Raw genomic sequence first — 24,683 nt, forward strand, 5'->3', positions numbered from 1 at the left:
CAAAGACAGCCCTGGCTTGATGTTGGGGGGAAAAGCCCACATTCCGGAGGGCTAACTACCCTCCCCCCACCCGGAAGTCGGTTACTCCAGTTGGGCTTGCAATTCTTACTTGCTACAGGGGTAATTCCACTAGGGAATTTGGAATTAAAAGAGAAATTAACTTGGGTTAGCCAGAACAGGTATCAATTTAGGCTATGTCATCAAATGGCAAGCTGTGTCTTAGGCATATCCCTTCTCCCTTCGCTATTGGCGCAAAGAGGAATAGTATCTGCCTTGCTTACCCTTTTAGAATTGGCAAAAGATGAAACAAAACCATGAGAGAGCACAGTACACCCGTGAGGCAGGGAGATGTGGAGCCCTACCGATTGTTTTTTTTCCCATGGCCTTTGCAAATTTGGCTGATAGCTGAAATATAGAGAATTTACCAAAACGTTTAGATATCCCTAATTAATTAAATTAACGTCAGAAAAGTAACAGTAATAATAACACTATCACCACTTTGCTGAAAACAAGCCACCCTTAACCCTGTGGAGATAGGAAGAAAGAGGGTGCTCCCGGTTTCTATGGGGATGTGGACTTGGAATATAGTGGCTGCTTTGTTCATTTGGGTATGGGACTTAAAATACCAAATTCCAGTGGAATTACCCCTTTAGGCAAGTAAGAATTGCAGCCCAACTGGAGTAACTGATTTCCGTGTGGGGGGAGAGTAGTTAGCCCGCGGGAATGTGTGCTTTCCCCCCAACACCAAACCAGGGTTGTCTTTGTGTTTTCACTGAGTCAAGTTGAGGGAGATTATCTCAGGGTTCCTTTGACAGTTTTCCTGGGTAATTTCACTGATTCGTCCACTAAGGTAGCAAATCACACTGAGCACTGATTGTTTTCTTGAAAGGTGGGAAAGACTTGCTTCCTTAGAAAGAAAAGGGTGTAAGAGACAGGAGTTTAGGAACTGAAATCTAGATGGAGATTAGAGAGCCTTTTTTTTTTTTTTTTTCAGTTCTCCAATCTGTAGTTTAAAAACTTGACTGCGCTATTGTGTGTGTGTGTGTGTGTGTGTGTGTGTGTGTGTGTGTGGAGGGGGATATTCTCCTTTAATACTGGGGAAAGCTTCAAAAATGCCAATTCATTTAACCTGTGCCAAGTGCAACCAGGAGCGTGGTGGGGAGCGCTTCTTCCCAATCAGGCAGGAAGTTGTTACAGTAGAGCACCTTGATTTGGGAAAAGAAGAGGGAGAGGAGGATGAGGAGGAGAACTGAGTACCTTTTGGGGATCAAGAATAAGGACCTAGCAACGAATGGATTCATGGTAGGCGTTCAATAACGTTTGTGCAAGGACAAAAACACCAGTGAAATTGACACTCCAGAGGAAGGAAGCTGGACAACGGCTGATTTACTCCTGCCCAACCTGGAGAGTCTCTTACCTGACATAACCTACTAGTTAGGATTTCTATTATATTAAAATAAAAGCCGCTTACGTAGATTATTCCTTTTCCTTTATTTCTACAGCATTGGCAATTTATATTATAATACATTTTCATCAACATTATCCCATTTTATCTTTATATCTGATCCTGAGATTAACACACACACACACACACACAACTGGGGTTTTATCACCTAGGAATCAATGACCCAGACTAGCATTTACCAGAACTTCTAGTTTGTTAGTGTCATTATTTTTATTTAATTATCTGGATTAATTAATTTATTTAAATTAACTCATCTATTTGAACTTAAAAATTTATTTTAAGTTTATATAACTGTGAAATCACAACTTGTGCTAAAATTCTTTCTCCTAAACTATAAAATGCTCTACATGCCTAATAAATGATTTTTCTAAAGTTTGTGACCTACCTAGATATATCTTTTTTTAATGTTTTGAGGTGTAATTATATACCATAGAATTTACCTGTTTGTTTTTAAAAAAACTTTTATTCATTTTAAGTGTGTTTTTCCAGGACCCATCAGCTCCAAGTCAAGTAGTAGTTTCAATCTACTTGTGGAGGGCACAGCTCACAGTGGCCGAAGTGGGGCTCAAACTGGCAACTTTGTTGTTAAGGGCATGGCGCTCTAACCAACTGAGCTAACCAGCTGCCCTGAATTCACCTGTGTAAAGTCAATGATTTAAAGTAATTTTACCAAGTTGTGCAACCATCCCCACGATCCAGTTTTAACACGTTTCCATCATCCCAATAAGGTCACTCATGCCCGTGCAGAGTGATTGCCTGTTTCATTTCCAGCCCCAGGAACCACTTACCTACTGTCAGTCTCTATAGATTTGCCTCTTCTGGATTTTCCATATAAATGGAATTGTATGATATATTGTGTTTTGTGTCTGGCTTCTTTCAGTTGGCATAATTTTGGCATTAGACTTACCTTGCGGCTTCACTTTTGGAAACAATGATATATAAATGTCTGTTATAAAAGTGTCTGTATGATGATGTTGGAACAGATGACAATTTCCATAACCTAAGCAAGGTTGGATAAATATTTGTTCGGTAATTATATGACATATTCAGGAAGAATGAAGGATTCAGTAAAATGTATGACCTGGTCTGACTTGGACTCTTTTGGAAATGGGATGAAATGTCTAGAATATTAGACAAGCCTCATATGCCTGATGGCTAAGGAGCCATCTGTACTTCTAGAAATGTGAAGGTTTACATTTTGTTTTCCAATTTTTTTATATTGTGTATGAAGTTCAAACACACTAACCATTAGAGAGAATAATATAATGAATGCTCATGTACCTATCATCCTGATTAAACAATGTGAAGATTTTGCCACATTTGTTTCATGTATCCTTTATTTCTTTTTTCTCCCTTTGCTAAAATATTTTAACAACAAAATCCCATATGTCACCTTGACCCATACATACTTTAGTGTACATTTCTAAAAATAAGGACTTTTAAACCTTTTTAACATAGCATTACATAGCATTAATTATAATAGCATTAATATAGCATTATAATACTGCATTACCAATGATATGTTTACACACCAAGTTTTCAGTTAGTGATCATCCTGGGCCTGCTTCTCGGTGTTTGGTTTCATCGGGCAGCAGAGAAGTCCCTGTTAAGGTGGCAAGGAGTCAGAAAGTGGACAGGGAGGGCCCACATGGAGCTGCAAGAGCTAGTTGAGTTCTTGAAAGTAGACCTAAGGTCCATATGCATTGAGCCATCTGTCAGGTACCTCACATTCATTATCTTATCGAAGTCTTGGTTATCATGTCAGGCAAGTATGATTATTCTCTTAAAGGTGTAGAGATGTTAAATAGGTAAACTTCCCAGGCTCATGCAGCAAATTACAGGTGGAGGTAGGATTCAAAGCCAAGAATGATTAAACTCTCCCACTTCTATGCTTGCCTACTCTAACCGTTATTGCAAGACTGTATTTTTTAGACCCAAATTAACTGTGCTCTGGGAAATACAGATTATATTTGTAGAAGCATTCATGATCCTTTTGATTCTTTAATAACAGCTATAAAGCTTTATTAAATTCAGGTAGAGGTAATAATAAAAATTAATAATTATGGTAATAATAATAGCAAACACTTACATAGTGCTTACTATGTGCCCAGTACTATTTTAAGACTGTATATATATATGTATTAACCCATTTAATCTTTCTAACAATTCTATGAGTTGGATACTATTATTGTGCCCATTTTATGGATGGAAAAAATTGAGGTACAGAATGGTTAAGTAAATAGCCTGAAGTCACACAGCTAGTAAATGACAGACCAGCGATTTGAACAGTGATAATTTGGTTCCAGAATCCACGAAGTATGCCTCCTAATAGAAACTCAATATACAGAAATTTAGATTTAAAGGTTTTAGGATCAGGGAATGGGTTTGATAAGCAATGTGCCTACAGCATTCATGTGGACTTCCTATTTGGAGGCAGCTGTACTCTAAAATATCCTGGCCAGCTGTCTACATAAGGACACTTGTGTTTGTCAGACCATGTGCTACCCAAACAGAAATGTGCCTGGCTTATATCCCATTGCTCAATGCACTTACATATGTTGATTCTCAATTTATTTTTTCTATTTGTTTGTTTGTTTGTTTGTTTATTTGTTTGTTTATTTATTTGTTTATTATGTTTATTCCATTGTTTATTTATTTGAAACCTTTGATTCCCCAGTATTGGTGGCTTCTCTTCCATTTGAGAATACACACAGGTTTTCACTAGAAAAACCAGCAATTTCTTTGAAATGCTAGAAAATAGAATATAGGCTTAAAACATTAATAATCTATAAATAGAAAATATTAACTGTCAGTTATCTCCTTACAGAATCAGGGAGGTGATTGCTAGAAATTAATTCATTTTTTAATTCAATGTTCAGTGAGCAATAGTTTCCTTTTAAACTTCTAAATTACTCTGATAAAAACAAAACAAAATAACCTAAAGGTTCACATTAATAGCTTGTGACTTTTTAAGTTAATATTTTTTCCAAAAAGATATCATTTGGTGTTTTTAAGTGTGTGACTTCCAAAATTAAGGTGCAGTATTTAGTGTTCTTTTATTATATACCTTGAAGCTAATAATTTTTTCCAAAATAATAACTTTTTCATTCTATAATAAAAAAACATGGGGAAATAGGATAATGTGAGACTATAATTTCCTTAAAATGTTTTTAAGTATGTTTAGTTTAGATAACATTTGCTTCCAAAGTCCTGTTAATGGTTTTCAAGTGCCCTCATGAGCTATTGCGGGAAAATGAGAAGTTGAAACATGTTCATATTTTTGTGACCTGTTCCTTGACACTTTCTTAAAGACTGAATTTCAATATTATATGTTTATTGTTTCCATTAAAATCACATGCTAAAAACCTTATTGTGCAAAATAAGTACCTGCTTTCAAATAGTCTGATGTTATTTGAATATTAAATTAAAACTCTGAAACTATTAATTATGAAGTATGATCATGTGACGAGGACACAAAATTGCTTCTCTCACCATCATGCATTGCTAACAGTATTATAAATTGATACAAACCTTTGAGAAAAGAATCTAGCAATACTCCAAAAATGATTTAGATGTTAAAGCCTCTTGAGCCAGTGAACCCCTTCTGAGAAATGGAGTAAGGAAATAATCTATATTCATGAAGATGTCCATTGTAATGTTATTTATAATAGTATAAAATTAGAAAGAAGAAAAATGCTAAAAATAGTAACTTTGGTTATAACATTATAAAACAGGAAGCAACCTATACCTTTGAAATAGGAGAATGATATACATAAGGTCACTAATATCTTAGTGCCATTTAGGTGTTAAAACCAATTCATGTACCAAGGCCCTTATCTAAACAGAGCTTTACCAAGGCTAATTCTGCTATTTCAGGTGCTTGGGAGTAAATTGCAGTGAGCTCACTGAGGGCTGAAGTATCCTATTTTTCTTTGGACCATTGTGATTCACCTTTTGCAGACAGAAGACACCCAATATATGTTGTTTTGTGTGAGTTATTGGTGGATTGACTGAAAGAATCTATTTAATAATATCATTATTCTGCCTGTTCTTCACAATAATTAAAACCAAATTGGTGAGGTTTGCCAAGAAAGCTTTCCCATTATAGCTACCTTTTCCTTTTTTTTCTAAGTGCTTTCTCTCCTCTACAAAATCGTCAATTATATCTGCTCATTCTCACTATTTTCTGACCTTTCCTACGTGGGATTTTGCTTTTTCACATTAATTAAATGGAAGGACTCTTCCCCACATTTTTGTGAAGTAAAAACATTTGTCACTCACTGTCCAATCACTGATCTTAGCCAAAATGGGTAGTCTCTGCTCAGTGTCTCAAGCTCAGAAATCACAAGAGTCCATGCTATCACCACTATTACTATTGTTATCTGAGTATTAATAATGTACTCACTGCTAAACTGATGAGTTTCAAATGACAGTAAAATATGCAATTCCCAAATATAACAATACGGTGGTATTTGGTACACCATCAGTTATGTAGAATACTATTATTGGGGTGGTTTTTCCAAGTTAAAAAAATAAAAGTTAACTTGAATGTAGCTTTTCTATGAAAACCACAAAAACCACAATGGGTGAGCCATCATCTACTGATTTTAGTAATTTTATTCTGTGGCATTTTCATCAAGAAGCAGTATAAAGCCCATGACACTTTTTGCATTCATCTGTTCTAGCCCAGTATTTTGACCACTCAAGCTAATTTTGTAGCATCAAATGTTAACTCCTAATGTGTCTATGGAATATCATTTTTATTCTTTCCATTATGTTAAACTCTGCCTGTAGTCCTACATTATTGCCTATTTTCCAAATGAGGGATTGGTCATATGTCCCCCCACGCCCCTGTTATATAGAAGATAATATGAAATGAGTAAAAACTGAAAGCCTTTCTTCTAAGATCAAGAACAAGACAAGAGGTACACTCTCACCACTTATTCAATATAGAATCGGAAGCCCTATCCAGAGGAATTAAGCAAGAAAAAGGATTAAAAGGCATCCAAATAGGAAAGGAAGCAGAAAAACTGTCACTATTTGCAGATGTCCTGATATTATATATATAGAAAACCCTAAAGACACACATGCACAAAACTATCAGAACTAATAAATTCTGTAAAATTGCAAGATTAAAAAAATCAATATGAAAGATTCTTTTGCATTTCTATATACTAATAATGAGCTATCAGAAAGACAAAGAAAATAACCAATTTATAATTGCATCATCAACAAAAACAACATCAAAAAACCCTAGCAATAAATTTAACCAAGAATGTAAAAGACCTGCATATATTAAAAACTACAAGATGTTATGAAAGAAATTGAAGAAGTCACAAATAAAAGATATTCTATGCTCATGGACTGAAAGAATCAATATTGTTAAAATGTCCATACTGCCCAAAGCAATCTACAGATTAAATGAAATTCCTATCAAAATTGCAATGGCATTTTTCAAAGAAATAGAACAAATAATCCTAAAATCTGTATGGAACAACAACAACAACAAAAACCCAAATAGCCAAAGTAACCTTGAGAAAAAGGCTATTTTTTTTCCTTTTGGAGGCATCATGTTCCCTGATTTCAAACTATATTACAAAGCTATACTAATTAAAACAGTATAGTATTGACATTAAAAAAAAAAAAACCACATAGATCAATGGAACAGAATTAAGAGCACAGAAATATACTCAAACATATATGGTTAATTAATTTATGACAAAGGAGCCAAGAATATACAATGGGGGAAAACAGTATCTTCAATAAATGGTGTTGGGAAAACTGGATAGCCACATGCAAAAGAATGAAACTCAACCACTATCTTATACCATACACAAAAATTAACTCAAAAATGGATGAAACACTTGAACATAAGACCTGAAACAATAAAACTCTAAGAAAACATAGGCAATAAGCATCTTGACGTAGATCTTGGTGATGATTTTTTGAATCTGAAACCAAAAGCAACAAAACCAAAAATAAATAAGTAGGACTACATCAAACTGAAAAGTTTTTTCACAGCAAATGAAACCATCAACAAAATGAAAAGCCAACCTACTGAGTGGGAGAAAATATTTGCAAATCATATATCTGATAAAGGACTAGTATCCAAAATATATAAAGAACTCATACAACTCAATAGCAAAAAAACACACCAAAAAACCAAAACCCAAACAACTTGATTATAAAATGGGCAGAAGACCTTAATAGACATTTTTTCAAAGAAAACATACAGATGACTTAACAGGTACATGAAAAGATGCTCAGCATCATGAATTATGGAAATGCAAATCAAAATCACAATGAGATATCACTTCACACCTGTTGGAATGGCTGTTACTGAAACAAACAAACAAACAAAAAAATAACAAGGGTTGGTGAGGATGTGGATAAAAAGGACACCTTGTGCACTGTTGGTGGAATTGTAAATTGATGCAGCCTCTATGGAAAACAGTATGGAGGTTCCTCAAAAACTAAGAATAGAACTACCATGTGATACAGCAATTGCACCTCTGGATATTTATCCAAAAACACTAACTGGAAAACACATATCACCCCCATGTTAATTGCAGCATTATTTACAGTATCCAAAATATCGAAACAACTTAAGTGTCCTTTGATGGATGAATGGATAAAGATATTGTGGCATGTATATAGAATAGAATACTATTCAGCCATAAAAAAGAAGGAAATCTTGCCGTTAGTGACAACATGAATGGACCTTGAGGGCATTATGAAATAAGTCAGAGAAAGACAAATACTATATGATCTCTTTCCTATGTAGATGTTTACGAAACAAAACAAAACCAAAAAACCACACAAGCTTATAGATACAAGGAACAGGTTGGTGACTGCTAGAGGTGGGGGATTGAAAGGTGGGAGAAATGGGTGAAGGGGGTCAAAAGGTAAAAAGGAAAAAAAAATAAAATGGGGAATAAAATGATTCCCCGCAAACCCAAGGTCAATAATTTAATTTCACAGTATAGATCCTGAGAATTTCCCACTAAACTTAAATGATCACAAATTTCTACATCAAAAATAGCCACATTGGTTTGACTCAAATTCTTTCATAAAATTGTTCCATAGGAAAATGATATGAGTTTCACTTCAAGTTAATGAGCTTGCTTTCAAACAACCAAACTACATTGTGATAGATCATACCTTTGAGTACTTTTATTTGGAACTCAACAGTATTTAGATCTATTAATATTCCCTTTGATTGATTATGAAACAAGGAAAGAGAGTCTGTGACTTAAGATCATTTATCAAATGTTGTTCATTTCCTGAACGAAAGGTTATGCTGGAAAACAGCACTGGGACATTAGTGCTGTATCCCACTACACTGGAGGTCCTTCAATTCCTCCCACTTCCCAAGCATCTTCCTACTTCAGCATCTTGGCCAAAAAAATGGCCCTATTTACAGCTCAGTTGACACTACCATGTTGTGGCACAGGGCCTGCCAGTCTTGAAATAACGTATTTTCTTTAAGCAAATGTTTTATTTGGGGAAATTAAAATTGTTTAAAATTTTGAGGACAACTAAGTTTGTATTAATACTTTTTCATGGCCAATATCTAATTTGCATAATTCAGATTCATGTAGTATGCATACATATTGTACCTATGTATATTCATCTATTGATGTAGTTTTGTTTTATTTGCACAAATATCATATTCAATTGTCAATAAGTTTTTTTCAATTCAGAGATAGACTGTATTCTTTGACTAGGCATTTTACATTAGCAATAATGGAGGAATTGGTTGTTTCCAGCTTTTCGGTATTGTAAATAATGCTGTCATGAACATTCTTGCTCATACTTGTTGGTGAACATTTGCATGTTCAAAGGGTAAATGCTTAGCAATAGAATCAGGGCATCGAAGGGCATGCTCATATAACATTTTGACAAATATTGTGAAATTGCCCTCCAAAGACGTTGCACTGGTCTAAATGCCCATTCTCCATGTTTGGACAGCAGAGGCTGAGACACCCTCTCAGTTATTTTTGTGAAACAAACTCTGATTAGAAATATCTATTTGCCAGGCAAAAAGGGAGATGGATGCAATTCCAAGCTTGTGTGTGTGCATGTGTGTACACATGCATGTGTATGTGTTCACTACATGGTTTAAAGATGCTTGCAGACCACTCCTCTACTGAACCTAAATGTCTTGGAGCCCGGAGCCGCGTGCAACTTTGAGTCCTGTATCCTGGGATTGGGCTTCCAGAGGTCAGATACATTCCCACAATTGATTAGTTGAAGCCCTCAGCACAGGTGATTCAGGAACCTGGCTGGAGTGACTCTGAGACATGCCAATCATACCTGCAGTTTTAGGAACAATCTTCGGCACTTCAGGAAATCACTAATAAGGAAAAGTTATAGACCAAAGAGAGACCCGAAGTTAAAAACAAAACACAAAAAATGTGTTCTGAGAACAAAATTCAATGTGTAAAAATTCATTCATTCAACAAATGTTTGTTGGGTGCCTACTACCATGTTACCCCGAAAATAAGACCTACCCTGAACATCAGCTTTAATGCATCTTTTGGAGCAAAAATTAATATAAGACCCGCTCTTATTTTACTATAAGACCAGGTCTATAATATAATGTAATATAATATAATATAATATAATATAATATAATATAATATAATATAATATAATATAATATAATATACCAGATCTTATATTAAGTTTTGCTCCAAAAGACGCATTAGAGCTGACTGTCCGGCTAGGTCTTATTTTTGGGGAAACAGCATATATGCCAGACTCTGCAGTAGGTGCTGGGGACATTGGAAGGGGATGAGGAGAGTAGGATTTATAATTTTAAGTGGGAGGCCAGATAAGTTCTCCTGAGGTGACACTGAGTAAAGATCTGAGGTAGCCAGATGGACACTGTGGAGAAAGACACACAGGCAGAGGGAACCTCCAGTGCACAGAAACTAATGTGCAGCAGGCCTGGTGTTCGGGGATTGGCAAGGAGTGCACTGAGGGCAGGGGAGATGAGGTTAGGGAAGAGTAGTTTCAGGTCGAGCAGGGGCTCACAGGTCAGTGTGATGACTGATTTCGGCTTTTGCTCTGAGATGGAGAGGCATTGAAAGGTTTTCACCAGAGAAGTGTTATGAGCTGACTTTACTTTAAAATGGTCGGGTAGAGCAGGCTGACTAGTGTTTTACCAGAAGATGGACATTCTAGAGAGAAAAAAATTTTAAAAAACTGAATAGTTTTCATGAGTTTTGTACTCTTTCATGCATATATTGGTCAGCAGACTGCTTCAAGAACAATGATAAAAGTAGTGTTATAATAAGTCATCTCAGGAATTAACACAGAAAATGGAGTTATGATGTTAGAACATACTTGTACAGTGCTATGGTTTCAGCTAAAATATGATGCTTATACTTTAATGGATAATTAATGAGAGGAAAAAAGAGTATGGAAATAATACTACAGACAGGATAACCACTCTCATTGAGAAAAGGACAAAATTATTATTCATCTTTTTAATCATGAGATTTAGCTACAAATGAAGTTTTACATAAGAAAAAACTGCTATATTAAATATAAAAGAAAGCAGCTGTATGATAAAGTTAATATTGATTAGAAAATCCAGTTATTTCTACAATTTATTCTGATATATCCCAAGATAGCTATTTGTCAGCAGGTGAACTTCCTATTTAATTGGCATGATTGAGTAATTAGATGTATTCTCAGAGCAGCAATAAAATACAATTCTCATGTCACAGGAACATAGTTGAGGTGTTTGTTTTGTTTCGTTTTACCCTTGGGTTTATCTGAGACCAAGGAGACTTGTTTTACATAGGAATAATTTCTGATTATAATATTTGGTGATTGTGTGGTTATATAATTGTCTTCATCATAAGAATAATGGGAAAACTCATGAATTTGACAGATTTGTGATGGTTTGCCTTTCTTTCATACTAAATCTTTTAGGTCCTCATCGTTTTTTTCGTGGACTCCTACAGGAGCCTTCTGATCAGCCCCTCTCTCTGCCTCCAGGCTTTTCATCAGGTTAATTTATCTTCTAGAAGAAAACTCTGATCTTTGTACCATATCCTCTATATCAGGTAGCAATGCATTCATCTGTAAACAACATAAAACTCTATCACAATGGCTTAAATAAAAAGAAGTTTATTTGTCTCATTCATTACAAAGTCTAGGGTTAGCTACAGTGGCCCCGAATTGCTTCCATGGTCTCAGTCTCTTCCCATCTTTCAGCTCTGCTATCCTTATTATATAGGCCTTCACTCTCATCCTAGTTGCTTTATGAATGCAAGATGGCTGCTGCACGTCCAGACCTCACTTCTACATTACAGGTAGGAAGAAGGTAGATGGGTGAAGAGGACAAGAAGACAAGAAGAGAAAAAAGTCTCAGGATAACTTTGCCTTTTATCTCTCCATGAAGGGAAGCTGTTCTCAGGCATTTTTGACTAGTTGGGAAGGAAGCGGAGATATTGGGTATTTTGGCTTTTTAGTCGCTATAGGAGGAGTCAAAGGAGAAGGAGGATATTATTGGGCTTTTGGGTAGCCAAACCATAGTTTTAGCCTTACTCCCTATCTTCCATAACAATCTTCAAAAATTCATCATTGTTTACTGTGTGAAGTCCATCCATCTCTCTTATCGCTGTGCAGAATAATGTCATAGAATGACTTCTTTCATAACTTTAGGAATTTGTAGATAATATATCTTCATTTTTGCTAGTCCACTTGTATTAGGCAGAGCTCTCTAGAGAAACACAACCAATGGTATGCTTCTATACATATAAAGAGATTTATTCTACAAAAGTGGCTCACGCAATTATGGAGGTTGGCAAGTCCAAAATCTGTAGGGTGGGTCTGTAGGCTGGAGATCCAGGAAGAGACAATGTTGCAGTTCAAGTCTGAAGTCTGTCTGCTGGCAGATTTCCCTCTTGCTTGGGGGAGGTCAACCATTTGTTGTTAAGTCCTTCAACTGACTGGATGAGGCCCACCCATACCACGAAAGGCAGTTTGCTTTACTCAAAGGCCTACGATTTAAATGTTATTCTCATCCAAAAACACTCTTACAGAAATATCCAGAATAATGTATGACAACATATCTGGGCCAATTTTAAGTGGCTCAGATGACCACTTAAAATTGGCCCAGCTGACACTTAATATTAAGCACCATTAACACCTAAATTAAGCATGCTTGAACACCAGGAAATGACGTGTGCTAACAGGCAGAGAGAAAAGGGCCGATTGAGAAATTGAAACAATTTCAGTATGACTACACATTTGAGTAGGAAAAAGTGACTGGAAAAGATGAAACTGGAGAAGTAGGAGAGACCATATCAAGCAGGGCATTGTAGACCCTGATGATGAGAGCAGGCTTTATATTAAGAATGATGGACAGTAATTAAAATGTTTGAAGTCACTTAAGATGTTTGCTCATCTAGTTCCTCCTTTCTTCATTCTGTCCCTTCTTCAATCAATGTAGTCTGTGTGGAGTTGACCCTGGGTTGGCATAAGTTTTTTTAACGTGTCTAACCTTCTCAGCCACAGCAGGTAACTCAGGAATGGTCCAATAAGACACGCTATATATTTGCTGGAGCTTTAGAGATAGTGTACTCTTTTGCTGGATTTGCTAGTGTTACCCTATGATGCTTAGAAACTGCTGCAGCCATGCTGCTGTCATGAGGGGAAGCCTGAAGATCAAGCTGACACAGAGAAGACAGAACTATGAGATGAAGCTTAGTGACATGTTATAATCTGATTCCTGGATCAAGCTGAACACTACTCCTAAAGTGTTCAGCTGAGACAGACAATTCTTTTTTATTTCATTTAAACCCATATGGGTCAGGCTTTCTGTAACTTGCAATGTGAATATTGGTAACTAATAAATGTCACGTGATCATATCACATTTTATAAAGCTCATTTGGTCTACCGGGGTAGTGGGTTGGAAGGAGCAAGACAGGGAGGACTGTGAGGAAGCTGACTAGTAGTCTAGGGGAGAGATGATATTGACTGGTACCAGAGTGGTGGCAGTTGGGGTGGAGAGAAGTGATCAACTGAAGAGATATTCAGGATGAATATATAGGATAATTAGATATTTAGGATGTGGGGAAAAAAGTTAAGAATGACTCTAGATTTTCTGATTTGGGCAACTGGATTGGTGGCACCATTCACTGAGGCGAGGAGACAAGACTAGATAGGGTTTGCCTGTGAAATGTCCATATGACATGACGAATGGGTGTGGGATATATAGGCCTAAAATTCAACAGATAGGACTAGACTGATACAGATTTAGGAGTCACTAGCATATAGAGCATAGATGAAGTTAGAGAGAAAGACAAAGTACCAATATTTAAGGAACAGGCAAAGGAGACCAAAAAGGTGGAAGGCAATTTATACATGTGCAGCATCATGCGTGCAAGAAAGGACTGGGTTTAAGAAGCCAGAGATGTCTGCAGTGGTAAATACTAAGAGGTAAGGCCAGATGGGACTGAGAAGTTCCCCTTAAATCTAGGAACATGGAGGTCATTAGAGATTGTAAAACAATATTGGGTGTGAAATGCAGGTTGCAGAGGGGTGAGGGTGAGGAGTGTATTTGTGTTTGTGTATGTGAAAGTAGAATCATCAAATGTGGAAAACTCTCTGAGGAGTTATTCTACTTTACAGTAAAATTTCTCAAAAATTCAGAGCTAAGTCATTAGTCCTCTTTTTGTTGCTAATACTGACATAATTGGTGCTCCTATTCAGTCTCATCTCTAACTTTCACTAATATGCTACAGACTCTCAAATGTATATATATCCAGCCTCTTTCCTAAACTCCACACTTGACTATTCAGCTGCCTACTCAGCATTTACACCTGAAAGTTGAGTGGGAATCTCAAACTCAAGGTGTTCAAAACTGACCACCTTATCTTTGCCCAAGCCTTCTCGACATTGGTGATGGCTCTCAATCCTTCCAGTTGCTCAGACCAAAAAATAGACTCATTCTTGAGGCCTCACTTTCTCTTGTGTCTCTATAAACTCTGTTAGCAAATCCTGCTGTTTCTACCTTCAAAATATATCCAGAATCTATTTCTTACCCTTCCACTACCACCACCGTGATCTTTTACCTGAATTATTGTAATAGGTCTCCATACCGTGATCTTTGCTGTCCCTACAGTTTGTTCTCAACATAGCAGCCAGAGGGATTCTTTGAAAAGATGCAGGAACCTCAAGGACTTGGGATTCCCTCAAAAAGTGAGTAGGAGGAACGTACTCTCAGCAGGAAAAAGGAAAAAAGTTTGAAGTCTCTTTTTGAGAAGACCAAGTACCCAATCTTTAATGAAGGAGGAAGAGGCTAGAAACTTCAACCTACATGAGTGCAAAGGTGAGATTAAAAAGTTCGAAGGCCAAACAACAGCAGCAGTAGCAACAGAGATGACCAGGAAAGTCAGTCCAAGACATGGAACTAGGGTCTAGGAGTGAATGGGCATGACAGCCAGAACCAATGCACACGCTCTTGTTCTGAGTCTTAGGTTCCTGTAGACCCCTTTGTCCAACTCCTTTGGGAAACAGTGTAGCAATTATACTGTCTCTACTAGTAAGGCCTCAATATCTAGTTAGGCTTCTGGAAGCCTCAGGTCTGGCCTTGGACTCTAAAGTCCCAGGGATGGTAAACCAGACTTTAAAATTTTCCTTGGTCCAATATTGCACGATTTACCTACAAAGTCCATATTAAAATCCATGTCTTCCTCTTTTCCCATGTCAGCTCTCCGCACCCTAGCCAAGTGGAAAGAATGATAACCTCTCTCCCTTGTACCATGTACCACCCAGACATAGAGTTTCCTATGGACCAGTCCAAGGCCTGACTGTTGGACCAAAAATGGAAGGAAGCCCTCACTCCAGTGGGCACACAAATTCTAGAACCCCAGGGTTGAGGCTTACATGTGTGACTTCAGTGGTCACACATCACTGAAGAACAGTGATGTGTTCTTCACACAGGATCATAGTTCTCTACTGAGAACTCCAGTTTATTATTTGAATATACTGTGAGGAAACCCTATGAAACAGTGTTGATGAAATTCTTTCATGTTACTATGTGTAGCTATAGTTTGTGAAGTTTTATTGCTGTATGAGATTCCATTGTGTTCATACACTCCCTAAATATTAGACTGTTGATGGACATTTTGGTTGTTCCCAGTTTAAAATAATTATAAACCATGCTGCAAAAAATCATTTTACATATTTTTAAAAAGTGTGGATGGGATGGCACCCTGATTCTCTGGATTAAACCATTATCCTTACACTAGTCTTTGATGTCCTATGTTATTTCTGTGACCTAATAACTATAACGCTGTCCCTGGGTTATTCTATCCAGTCATTCCAATCCTGGTACTCATCAGACATTCCAGGCATCCTCCTCTTAGACACTTTGCACTGGCTGTTCCTTCTTTCTGGAATGTTCCTCCCCAAGGTCTTCACAAGACTCTCTCCCTCCCCTCCTCTAAGACTGTGTCCACGTGTGTCCGTGAGACCCACCTGACCACACTGTTTACCATTCCATTTTGCTTTCCTGAAACTCTCATTCCCCTTTATCTTGCTTTACTTCTTCATACAATTACCATGCATAAACTTAATATACATTATATTTCATTAAGGTCAACTGTAATTGAAAATAAAACAATTATTTAAAAATAAAGAAAAAGATTTATATATATTTATTTCATTATGTTTATGATTTAGTTAGTCTCTCTCCCCTAGACAGAAGCCCTAGAAGGCAGGGATCTTTATTTGTTCCCTGATATATCCTAAGGGCATATATCTTAGGATAGTGCCTGGCACATAGTAGGAGTTCAATGAATATTTATCAAAGGGATGAACAAAGGAAGGAAGAAGGTAGGCAGGGAGAGAGAGCAATCAGATGGAAGGAAGAAATTTTGCTCTGAAGGGGAAGAGATACTAGGGTAGATAGGATCAGGGAAAGGATTTTCTAAAATGGGAGCAACGTGAACATGTCTTGCTGCTAAGGCAGCCAGTTGATGCTTACGGTACAAGAGAATAGACTGAACCAGTTCCCAAGACTGTGGGAAGAAATTGGATCCAGAGCACGGGTTGCAGGTTAGCATTGGAAAAGTCCAAGGCCTCAGAGTGAACATTTTATCAAATCCCTAGCAAGAGTGTATGGGCTAAAATTTTTACATGGGACTGTATTGCTACGTAATAGTTGGCTCTTGAGGTCCTGGGCCTCCTTCTGGATGGCTGAGCCTGGTGCTGTTTAACTATCAATCCTCCCCAATGTGCTCCCAGGAAGAAATGAAAAAAGGATGGATACACATTAGATGTCATAGGCTCATTGGTAGGATTGCTGGTCTGGTAGCTTGTTTTGTTTTTCCCTGAAGTGGGAGATGAGCTCATTTATTTGTGCTGATGGTGGTGGGCTTTGAAGTGTGAGAATGGAGAAGTTTGGATATTTTTATTATGGAGACTAGGAGAGTATTAGAAATTACTGCTACAGCAAAATATGAGAAAGCTCATTAGGGGATCATAGAAGAATTAAGTCTAGTTAAGGTCAATGATGTGCCTTCATAGTTGTCAGAACCTGCCCCATTGTGCATTTTGCTACAGCAGTGCTCAGCAGCCCAAGTGATGGATGATGAAATCTGGGTGAGCAAAAGAGTAAAGATATAAGGGGACTGGTAGAAATAAAATATAGGGTTCTATGGGCTACATCAGCAATGATCAAACTTTAGTAGGTATAAGAATGACCTGGAAAAAGCCAGATTCTGAAATTTTTATTCAGTAGGTCTGGGGTGAAGACCAGAATCTATTTTCAACAAGGATCCTAGCTGATTCTGATGTAAGAGGACCACGCACCATGTTTGAGAAATAGATGCTTTGAAATTATATTGAGTTTAAAGAAGTGATATTTTGAGAGGAGCAGGAGGGTGTGTGTGTGTGTGTGTGTGTGTGTGTGTGTGTGTGGACAGACAGAGAGAGAGAGAGAATTGTAAGGATAGGTGGTGGTTACAATGTGAGATGACTAATTTATTATCTCAAAGCTGGAACAGCCTGGGATGATGAAAGGTTCAGGGCATGGCCAAGAGAATGAGTGAAGCAGAGGTGAACATCGCCAGAGGAGAGGAGGTCAAAGTACCGAAATCCTGGTAATCTATGTGGACCTTGAAGCCATCCCAGATAATGGCAGTACTTGGAACAGAAGGGCAACACTGTGAGCCAAGTTCAAAGCCATGGATAAATGAAAGGCAGGAAACTACAGAGGTGGGTATTCAAAGCAGAGATATGGAGTTGGTGGGGGTGGAACTGGTTAAGAGTTTTTACACAGTTGTGAAGAAGTAAAACTAACATTAGTTGAGTGTTTGCCCGGCTTTACATATATCAGTCCATTTCATCCTCACAAACTTTATATAATGTAGGTGCTATTTTTATTTCTCTTTTATGATGAGGAAACTGAAACACAGAGGTGAAGCATGAACCAGTATCCCACAGTTCATATCCACAATGCTAAATTGACTCTCATAAAATGGTAATGGAAGGTGTCTTAATACATTTCAACTGAAAAAAAAAATCAGATCTCTTGACTATTGTTAGGAGAGGGGTTAACTACTTTGGAAAAACAATGGAAATATTTCTTTAAATTTCATTTGTACTGAAATTTGTTTTTGCAATATCCAGCAAGTGGCTGCACTAACAATTCCATACTAGGTCTTCTAATAGAAACATTAATGCAGTTCGTATTTATCAAGACTTCTGTCTGTTCCATGCCTTGATGATTTCTTCAGCAGCATCTAGTGTACTGTCCTTCTGTAAACAAATGATCATTGTTACATATCAAAATAAATTCAAGATGAAGATTGAAATATAAAAAATATACCAAAGTCAGTCCATCAGGAACAGTCATGCAGTGATTCCACTGGCACTTCAATGGGAGGGATTGACCCTCGGGCTGATTGGTTGTGAGGACTGACTGTGAATACAGTGGAAGAGCTGTTGTGCAGGGCTGACCCTTTGGAGCAGGATTCACTTTAGCAGGGCTCTGGTGCCTGCCCAGCCTGCCCTTTAGGTGTGTTGTCTGCAAAGGCAGCCAGGTGATGCTCTGGCTGGATCCAAAGCTGACCACCAGGTATGCTAGCTCTCGGGACTCCTGGGAGGGGCCCCAACCACAGGCCAAGTTCAGCTGTAGCCTGTGCCCTGCCCAGGGCCACCTGGCATGAGCCACAAAGCAACCCGCAGATGGCCACCACCCATGCTGGGCTTGGAGGTGCCTCAAGAGGCCAAGCCGCAAATCAAAATTGGCTGCTGCTAGTGCTGGGTTTAGGGCTGCTCAGCCAGAGGTACAGGACATGCCAAAGCCAGATGCTGATTGTTTGAGTTTTGTGAACCTTTGAGAGATTTTTAGGAAAGTCCACAGCATGAGCCAAGGCAGGCCATTTACACAGAAAAGGCACTAGAAGCAGTTTGGGTGTGCTCAAAATTTGGGTGGGGTGGGGTCTTAGGGAAGCCGGGCAAATGAATGGTGTTAACCAGACTGATGGAGTCTCAGATATGGCAGCTGCCTGTGTTTGCATGCTAAGAGAGGGACAGTTCAACAAATAAACAATGGCTTTCACCAGCTCTTTCGTCTGGGAGAAAGCTGCTCCTCCAGCCCTCTTCCTGATGCCAGACAATTCAGTTCCTTCCTATATGTCCCTGGCATCTTTTGAGCTGCTGCTCCAGGACTGGAACTCAGAGTAAGTGAGTCCATCAGTCAATAAGTCTGTGCATGGGCCCTTTAAGAGGAAGACTTGGGACTGCAGCTATCGTCTGTCTCACTGAGCCACAATCTCTGCTGGTTTTCAGTCAGAAGTTCTGGGGACTTCTCTCCCCAGCACTGAAACCCTGGGCTGGGGAGCCTGGTATGGGGCTGGGACCTCTCAATCCTCTGGGGTGGGGAACCTCTGCAGCTGAGTTATCCCTCCTGATTTTTAATGGTCACAGGCAGCTTTAGGATCAGCCCGTTGCACATCTCTGCCCATCCTACAAGTCTTGAGGTGGCTTCTTCTGCATGTCCTTAGTTGTAGGGCTTCAGTTTAGCTAGACTTCAGGTGATGCTCAATGATGGTTTTTCTGTAGTTTAGTTGTAATTTTAATATGGTTGTGAGAGGAGGTAGGCAGAGTTTACCTATTCTGCCATCATGACCAGATTTTGGGCTGGTATATTTTTTATTGCAGCACTTTGAAGATTTCATTTCATTGTATTCTACTCCCTACTATTTCTAATAAGAAGTAGCTAACTAACACTCATCTCTGCTCCTGTACATGTGAGGTATAATTTCTTTCTGGCTGCTTTTAAGATCTTATTACTACCTTTGGTTTTCAGCAGTTTGATGATGATGTGTCTAAGTGTGATTTTCTTTATATCCTGGTGTGGTTCACTGAACTTTTAAATGCACAAGTTGCTTTACACCAAATCAGGGAAAATCTTGGCCATTATTTCTTAAAATATTTTTTCTGCTACATTCGCTCTTCTTTTCTTGGTTCTCCAATTACATGTAGATTATCACTTCATATTGTCTCATAGATTTGAGGCTTTGTCCATTTTTCAAAAATAATTTTTTCCCTCTGTTTTTCAGATTGGATAATTTCTATGGATGTGTATTTAAGTGGATCTGTACTTTTCCTGTCTTCCTCAATCCTTTGTGTGTTAAGCCCCATATATTTCTCATATCAGATATTGCACATTTAAATTGTTGAATTTCCACTTGATTCTTTTAAAAATAGTTTTAATCTGTTCATTCATTGTGGCCATATTTTCCTTTAATTTTTTGGACATACTTATAATATTTGCTTTAAAGTCCTTGTCTGCTAATTTCCACATATGGGTCACCTTGGGATCTGTTTATATTGACTGCTTTTTTTCTTTTCAAGGGTCACAATTTCTTATATTTTCACATGTCTAGTAATTTTTGATTGCATGCTAGACATTGTAACATTACATGATAAGAAGTCTGATTATGTTGTAAACTCAACATTCTTGTTCTAGTAGGCAGTTGATTTCATGGCAGCCCTCTGACATTTAAAAATTGAATATGAGCGCATCGTGTTTAGCAATAGAAAAAAATGGTGATTTATAAACCAGAAGGAAGGACATTACAAATGTGTTGTACAGTAGAACAGGGAACTTACTTTAATGAAGCAAAATCGCACAAACTTCTCAAACTGTAATTTGGTCTCTGTGTTACAGAATGCTGAAACTGGGATGGCTGACAGTTTCTAAAAAATAAATAGAAGGTGAAATAGGAAAACTACTTATACATCAAATATTATAATAAATTTAGGACTATAAACATTAGAAACAAATAGGTTCTTCTAAATATTCACAATAATTTTCAAAAAGAAAAATGTATTTCAAATTCTCCAAATAGCCACAAGTGGACTATCATATAACAAAATTACAGTTAACATTGTTCAAAGCATGTCAGCAGGTTTCCTTCATAAATTAACTATAAAATACAGCACACTATTGCAAAAGCCAATAAATATTACCTTATTTTTGGTCATCCATTTTACAAATTTATAGTCATAAGGTTCACTGTTGTGCTTCATATCAGAGAGGTCTGCATCTAAAACAACAATAAAAATAAGATGGCCTATGTATTATATCTGAAGCAATGTGTATGTCATTTAATTCTATCAAAATTCAAAAATTTTCTCAGAAGATATTCATAGCATCTGCTGGAGTCTCATGTTGCATGGTGTGGTGGAAAGTGAGGAATTCACAGATGAGCTTTACTTATACTCTAAGGCAGTACTCACATAGACATCTGGTTGATCACACTTATCCATACAGCACTTAGCACTGGAAGAGAGTAGAAAAGGGGAAGGAAAGAAGGTTGCCTTTCCATCTAGAAACAATATAAGACTCTATGATCAATATGAAGGAAATAACATATAAATTTATAGAGTATTCATCAGTAATAATTAAAGCTCCAAATAGTCATTCATTATTAGATTACATGCTCCACAAGGGCAAAGTGTCTGTATTGCAGCCTATCATTATCCCCAACTCCTAGGTCCATGTCTAGCATATAAATAATGAAAAAAGCATTTATTTGTTGAATGACTAAATAATATTATTATTTATAAAGGGAAAGTGTCTATTTAGCTCTTCCAAGTGATATCCTTATTGTTTACCTCTTTCTTCTATATATTATGCTTTTTAAAAAAATGTTAAATTTGGGGTAAAACTTCAACTATGTTTTGGGGAATAACTTCAAATATTTTTATCTCTTGCTTCAATCTTGCTTTAAGGTCTGGGCTAGATATTTCTCTGGCATTCAGTTTCAGCAATCTATATTTCATATTGTTTCAATTTTATTGACTTGTACTGATAGATCTTTTTGAACAGCCCAAAGCAACTAACATTGATGGTTATTATAATCAATGAAATTTTACAATTTATTGCTCAAAACAAATTGAAGCAGTTATCATCTTTCTTTTATTCACTAAATATTACTGAGTCTCTTCAAATTAACAATGAAAAACACTTGAGATTGATGAAAGTTTCACCTGTATTTTGAAAAACATCTTAATATGTTTTTAGTTAATGATCTTATTTCCATTCTCCCCTATACTTTAAGAATGTAAAAATTCCATATGAGTACTCATAATATACTATAATTCATTGAGAACTTACTATTAGCTAAGTATGTTATATGATTCTCTCACTTATTTGTCCTACAATTCTGAGAGATAACTACAATATTCACTTTACAGAGGAGGAAGTTAAGTTACTATTTCAAGTATTTCACACTATATGTATGCATGTGTATTTAACTCAGGTTTGCTGTAACAAAAATGACCATTTAAAAAAGTTAAGAGTCTGTTGTAAATTATGTGAAAACTCCATGTGACTAGTACACAATAGGAGCATATTCAAAGGTAATCCAGAGAAAGAAGTGATCACTTATAGCAGTAGAAAGAAGAACAGGAGGATATTAGCTAACTGTAACTGACACTAGCTATATTACTCATTTATTCTTATAATGCTTAGAGGAATTTATTGCCATGGTGCTTACAGGGAAAGAAGGGAATAAATACAATTTTAAAGATTTTGTATTTAGAAGAAAGTTAGAATCTATTTCTTTTGAATACTTGAGTCAGAGATTCTCAAAGGAACTAAACAAAATATTTCTTTATTGAAGGAAGAAGTTTGCAACATATTATAATAGTATTAGGGTATTTAAGTAACTCCTGAAAATCAAAATTCATTATTGCGTTCCCACCATCTCATCCATAATTTTGGACCTTATTACCTTAGTAAAACAACCTCCTTACTTGTCATCTTGTGTTCTAATTGAATGTTCCCCTTTTTAGTTCTAGGATGGTCATTGGTCTGGAAAGTTGCTTAGTATAGCAGAAAAGAGATACATTCCCTGGTGAGAACAAGAATGTCTGGGTTCAGAGCTCAGCTCTGCTACTTATTAGTTGATTAACTTTGGTTAATTAATTCTGTCTATCTCAACTTTCTCATCCATCAGTGAGGATATAATAGCACCAATGTCATAGGGCTTTTGTGAGAATATGATATTTTGTAAACTTCTTAGTATAATACCTACTATATCATAAATGCTTAAAAATATTAACCAGTTAGCTATTGATATGAATTATAGAGGAAAGTAATTACCCATTCATGAATTATATGGTTTATTTTTATTTTCAAGCTGCCATCAAATGAGTTTTGTTGTTTGCTTTTGTCTTTAGAAAATGGTGGGACAAACCTCTAATATATTGAACAATTTTTACGTTCAAATTAATCTGAGCAGATGAAAGAGTAAAATAAAATGAACTTGTCTTCAGTATGTTGGAGGGTCTTATAGACATTATATTTTTCCCTCACAGGTGAAGGACGACAATAAAGAAGGGACTTCTTTTTTTTCCATCATCACAACAAGTTTTCTAAACCAAATCCTCTCTGTTCCTATACCAACAACACTAGTTCAAGATCTAAAACTTAAACCAGTATAGCATGCAGAATACATTGACTAAAGATAGAATGGGAAACTATTTAAGAGTTCAATGCAATAATCCAAGCAAAAGTTACATCATTGTCCTTTTGATGTTTAATGTCACTATGTGACAAATTCTTTTTAGAGTTTACTATCTGGAAAAGTTTGGTTCCAGGAAAGAATTATTTTTATCTAAAAAGCTGTTAAGTTTCCTTTTATTCAACAATTATGTAACTAATTCCATTTTTGTATTTGCCATTGCTGCCACAAAGTTCAGTCTCAAATTAATGCTAATTACAATACTAAATGAACCTAGGTGACTGAAATATTTGCTTCCTCTTTCTTTCTATGTGACATTGTGACATTGATTTTCTGTTATAAATAAACATTTCTATGTATATATTACTGCATAGAAGACTTTTGAGTTAGCTCAAATTCTTTTTGGGAGCGGATGAAATGTAAATCAATTTCTTTTAAACAAAACAATTCATGTTGAAAATCTTGCAATTTCCAATTCAAAAGCAAAAATATAAGTGATGAAACTGTTATTTCTTTTTGTCATTTCATGACATGAGCTGCACATTTAGACCCAATATAGAAAAAGTGGTTTCCACACTTCAGAGTATATATCTTAAGGTGTTTTACATAAAAGCGGAGTGTAGGAGCCTGGGAAATACAGCTCTCTGGCAATAGGACAGCAAGAACCTCTGGCCCCCATGGCCTCTGTTTCTCTCACAACAAATGAAGAAATAATTATCACTGTGTATTATAAAATCAAAAGTTACCGGCTTTATAAAATTTGGTATATACAAAGGCTTTTCAAGTTCAATGGCATATAGCGTTATTGCAATAAAACCTTAAAATATTTAAAAACCATTTAGAATGGGTGTAATTTCTGTCAGAATAAATTATGCTCTTAAATGTACTATTCTTAACATTGTAGTTTTTTTTGAAGGAAAATAAGTTATGTATAAAATGTTATCATGATTCTAACTTTAAATTTGTATGGCATGTCAGAATTACATGTAACAACTTCAGGTAATATAAGACCATTCCTTTTTGGAGACAGAACTATTTGGAATCTAGTTGTGTGACTTCAAGCAAGTTATTTAAAATTTTCTAAGTCTTCATGTCTTTAAAAACGGAGCTAACAGTGCTTTCTTCAAATGGGTATTTGAAAGTGCTAGGCATGTAGTAGACGCTCAATAAGTATTATTTGCCTTCATTTCAGTATATTCTAAAGTGGCAA

General features: G+C 36.6%; 1 protein-coding gene across 1 annotated transcript in view; it reads right to left on the reverse strand.

Moving 5' to 3' along the window:
* Positions 1 to 11,592: 11,592 nt before the first annotated feature.
* KYAT3 (kynurenine aminotransferase 3) overlaps positions 11,593 to 24,683 on the reverse strand; it is a 31,320-nt gene continuing 18,229 nt past the window's right edge. Inside the window, exons 9-11 of the mRNA XM_074337058.1 lie at positions 20,973 to 21,049; positions 20,613 to 20,699; positions 11,593 to 18,251 (exon numbers count right to left, since the gene is read on the reverse strand). Coding sequence (XP_074193159.1) covers positions 18,189 to 18,251; positions 20,613 to 20,699; positions 20,973 to 21,049 — 227 coding nt within the window. The 3' untranslated portion in view covers positions 11,593 to 18,188. The remainder of the gene's footprint in view (positions 18,252 to 20,612; positions 20,700 to 20,972; positions 21,050 to 24,683) is intronic.

The sequence above is a fragment of the Rhinolophus sinicus genome, linkage group LG06 (genome assembly GCF_036562045.2).
Source record: "Rhinolophus sinicus isolate RSC01 linkage group LG06, ASM3656204v1, whole genome shotgun sequence".
In the NCBI taxonomy this organism is placed as follows: domain Eukaryota; kingdom Metazoa; phylum Chordata; class Mammalia; order Chiroptera; family Rhinolophidae; genus Rhinolophus; species Rhinolophus sinicus.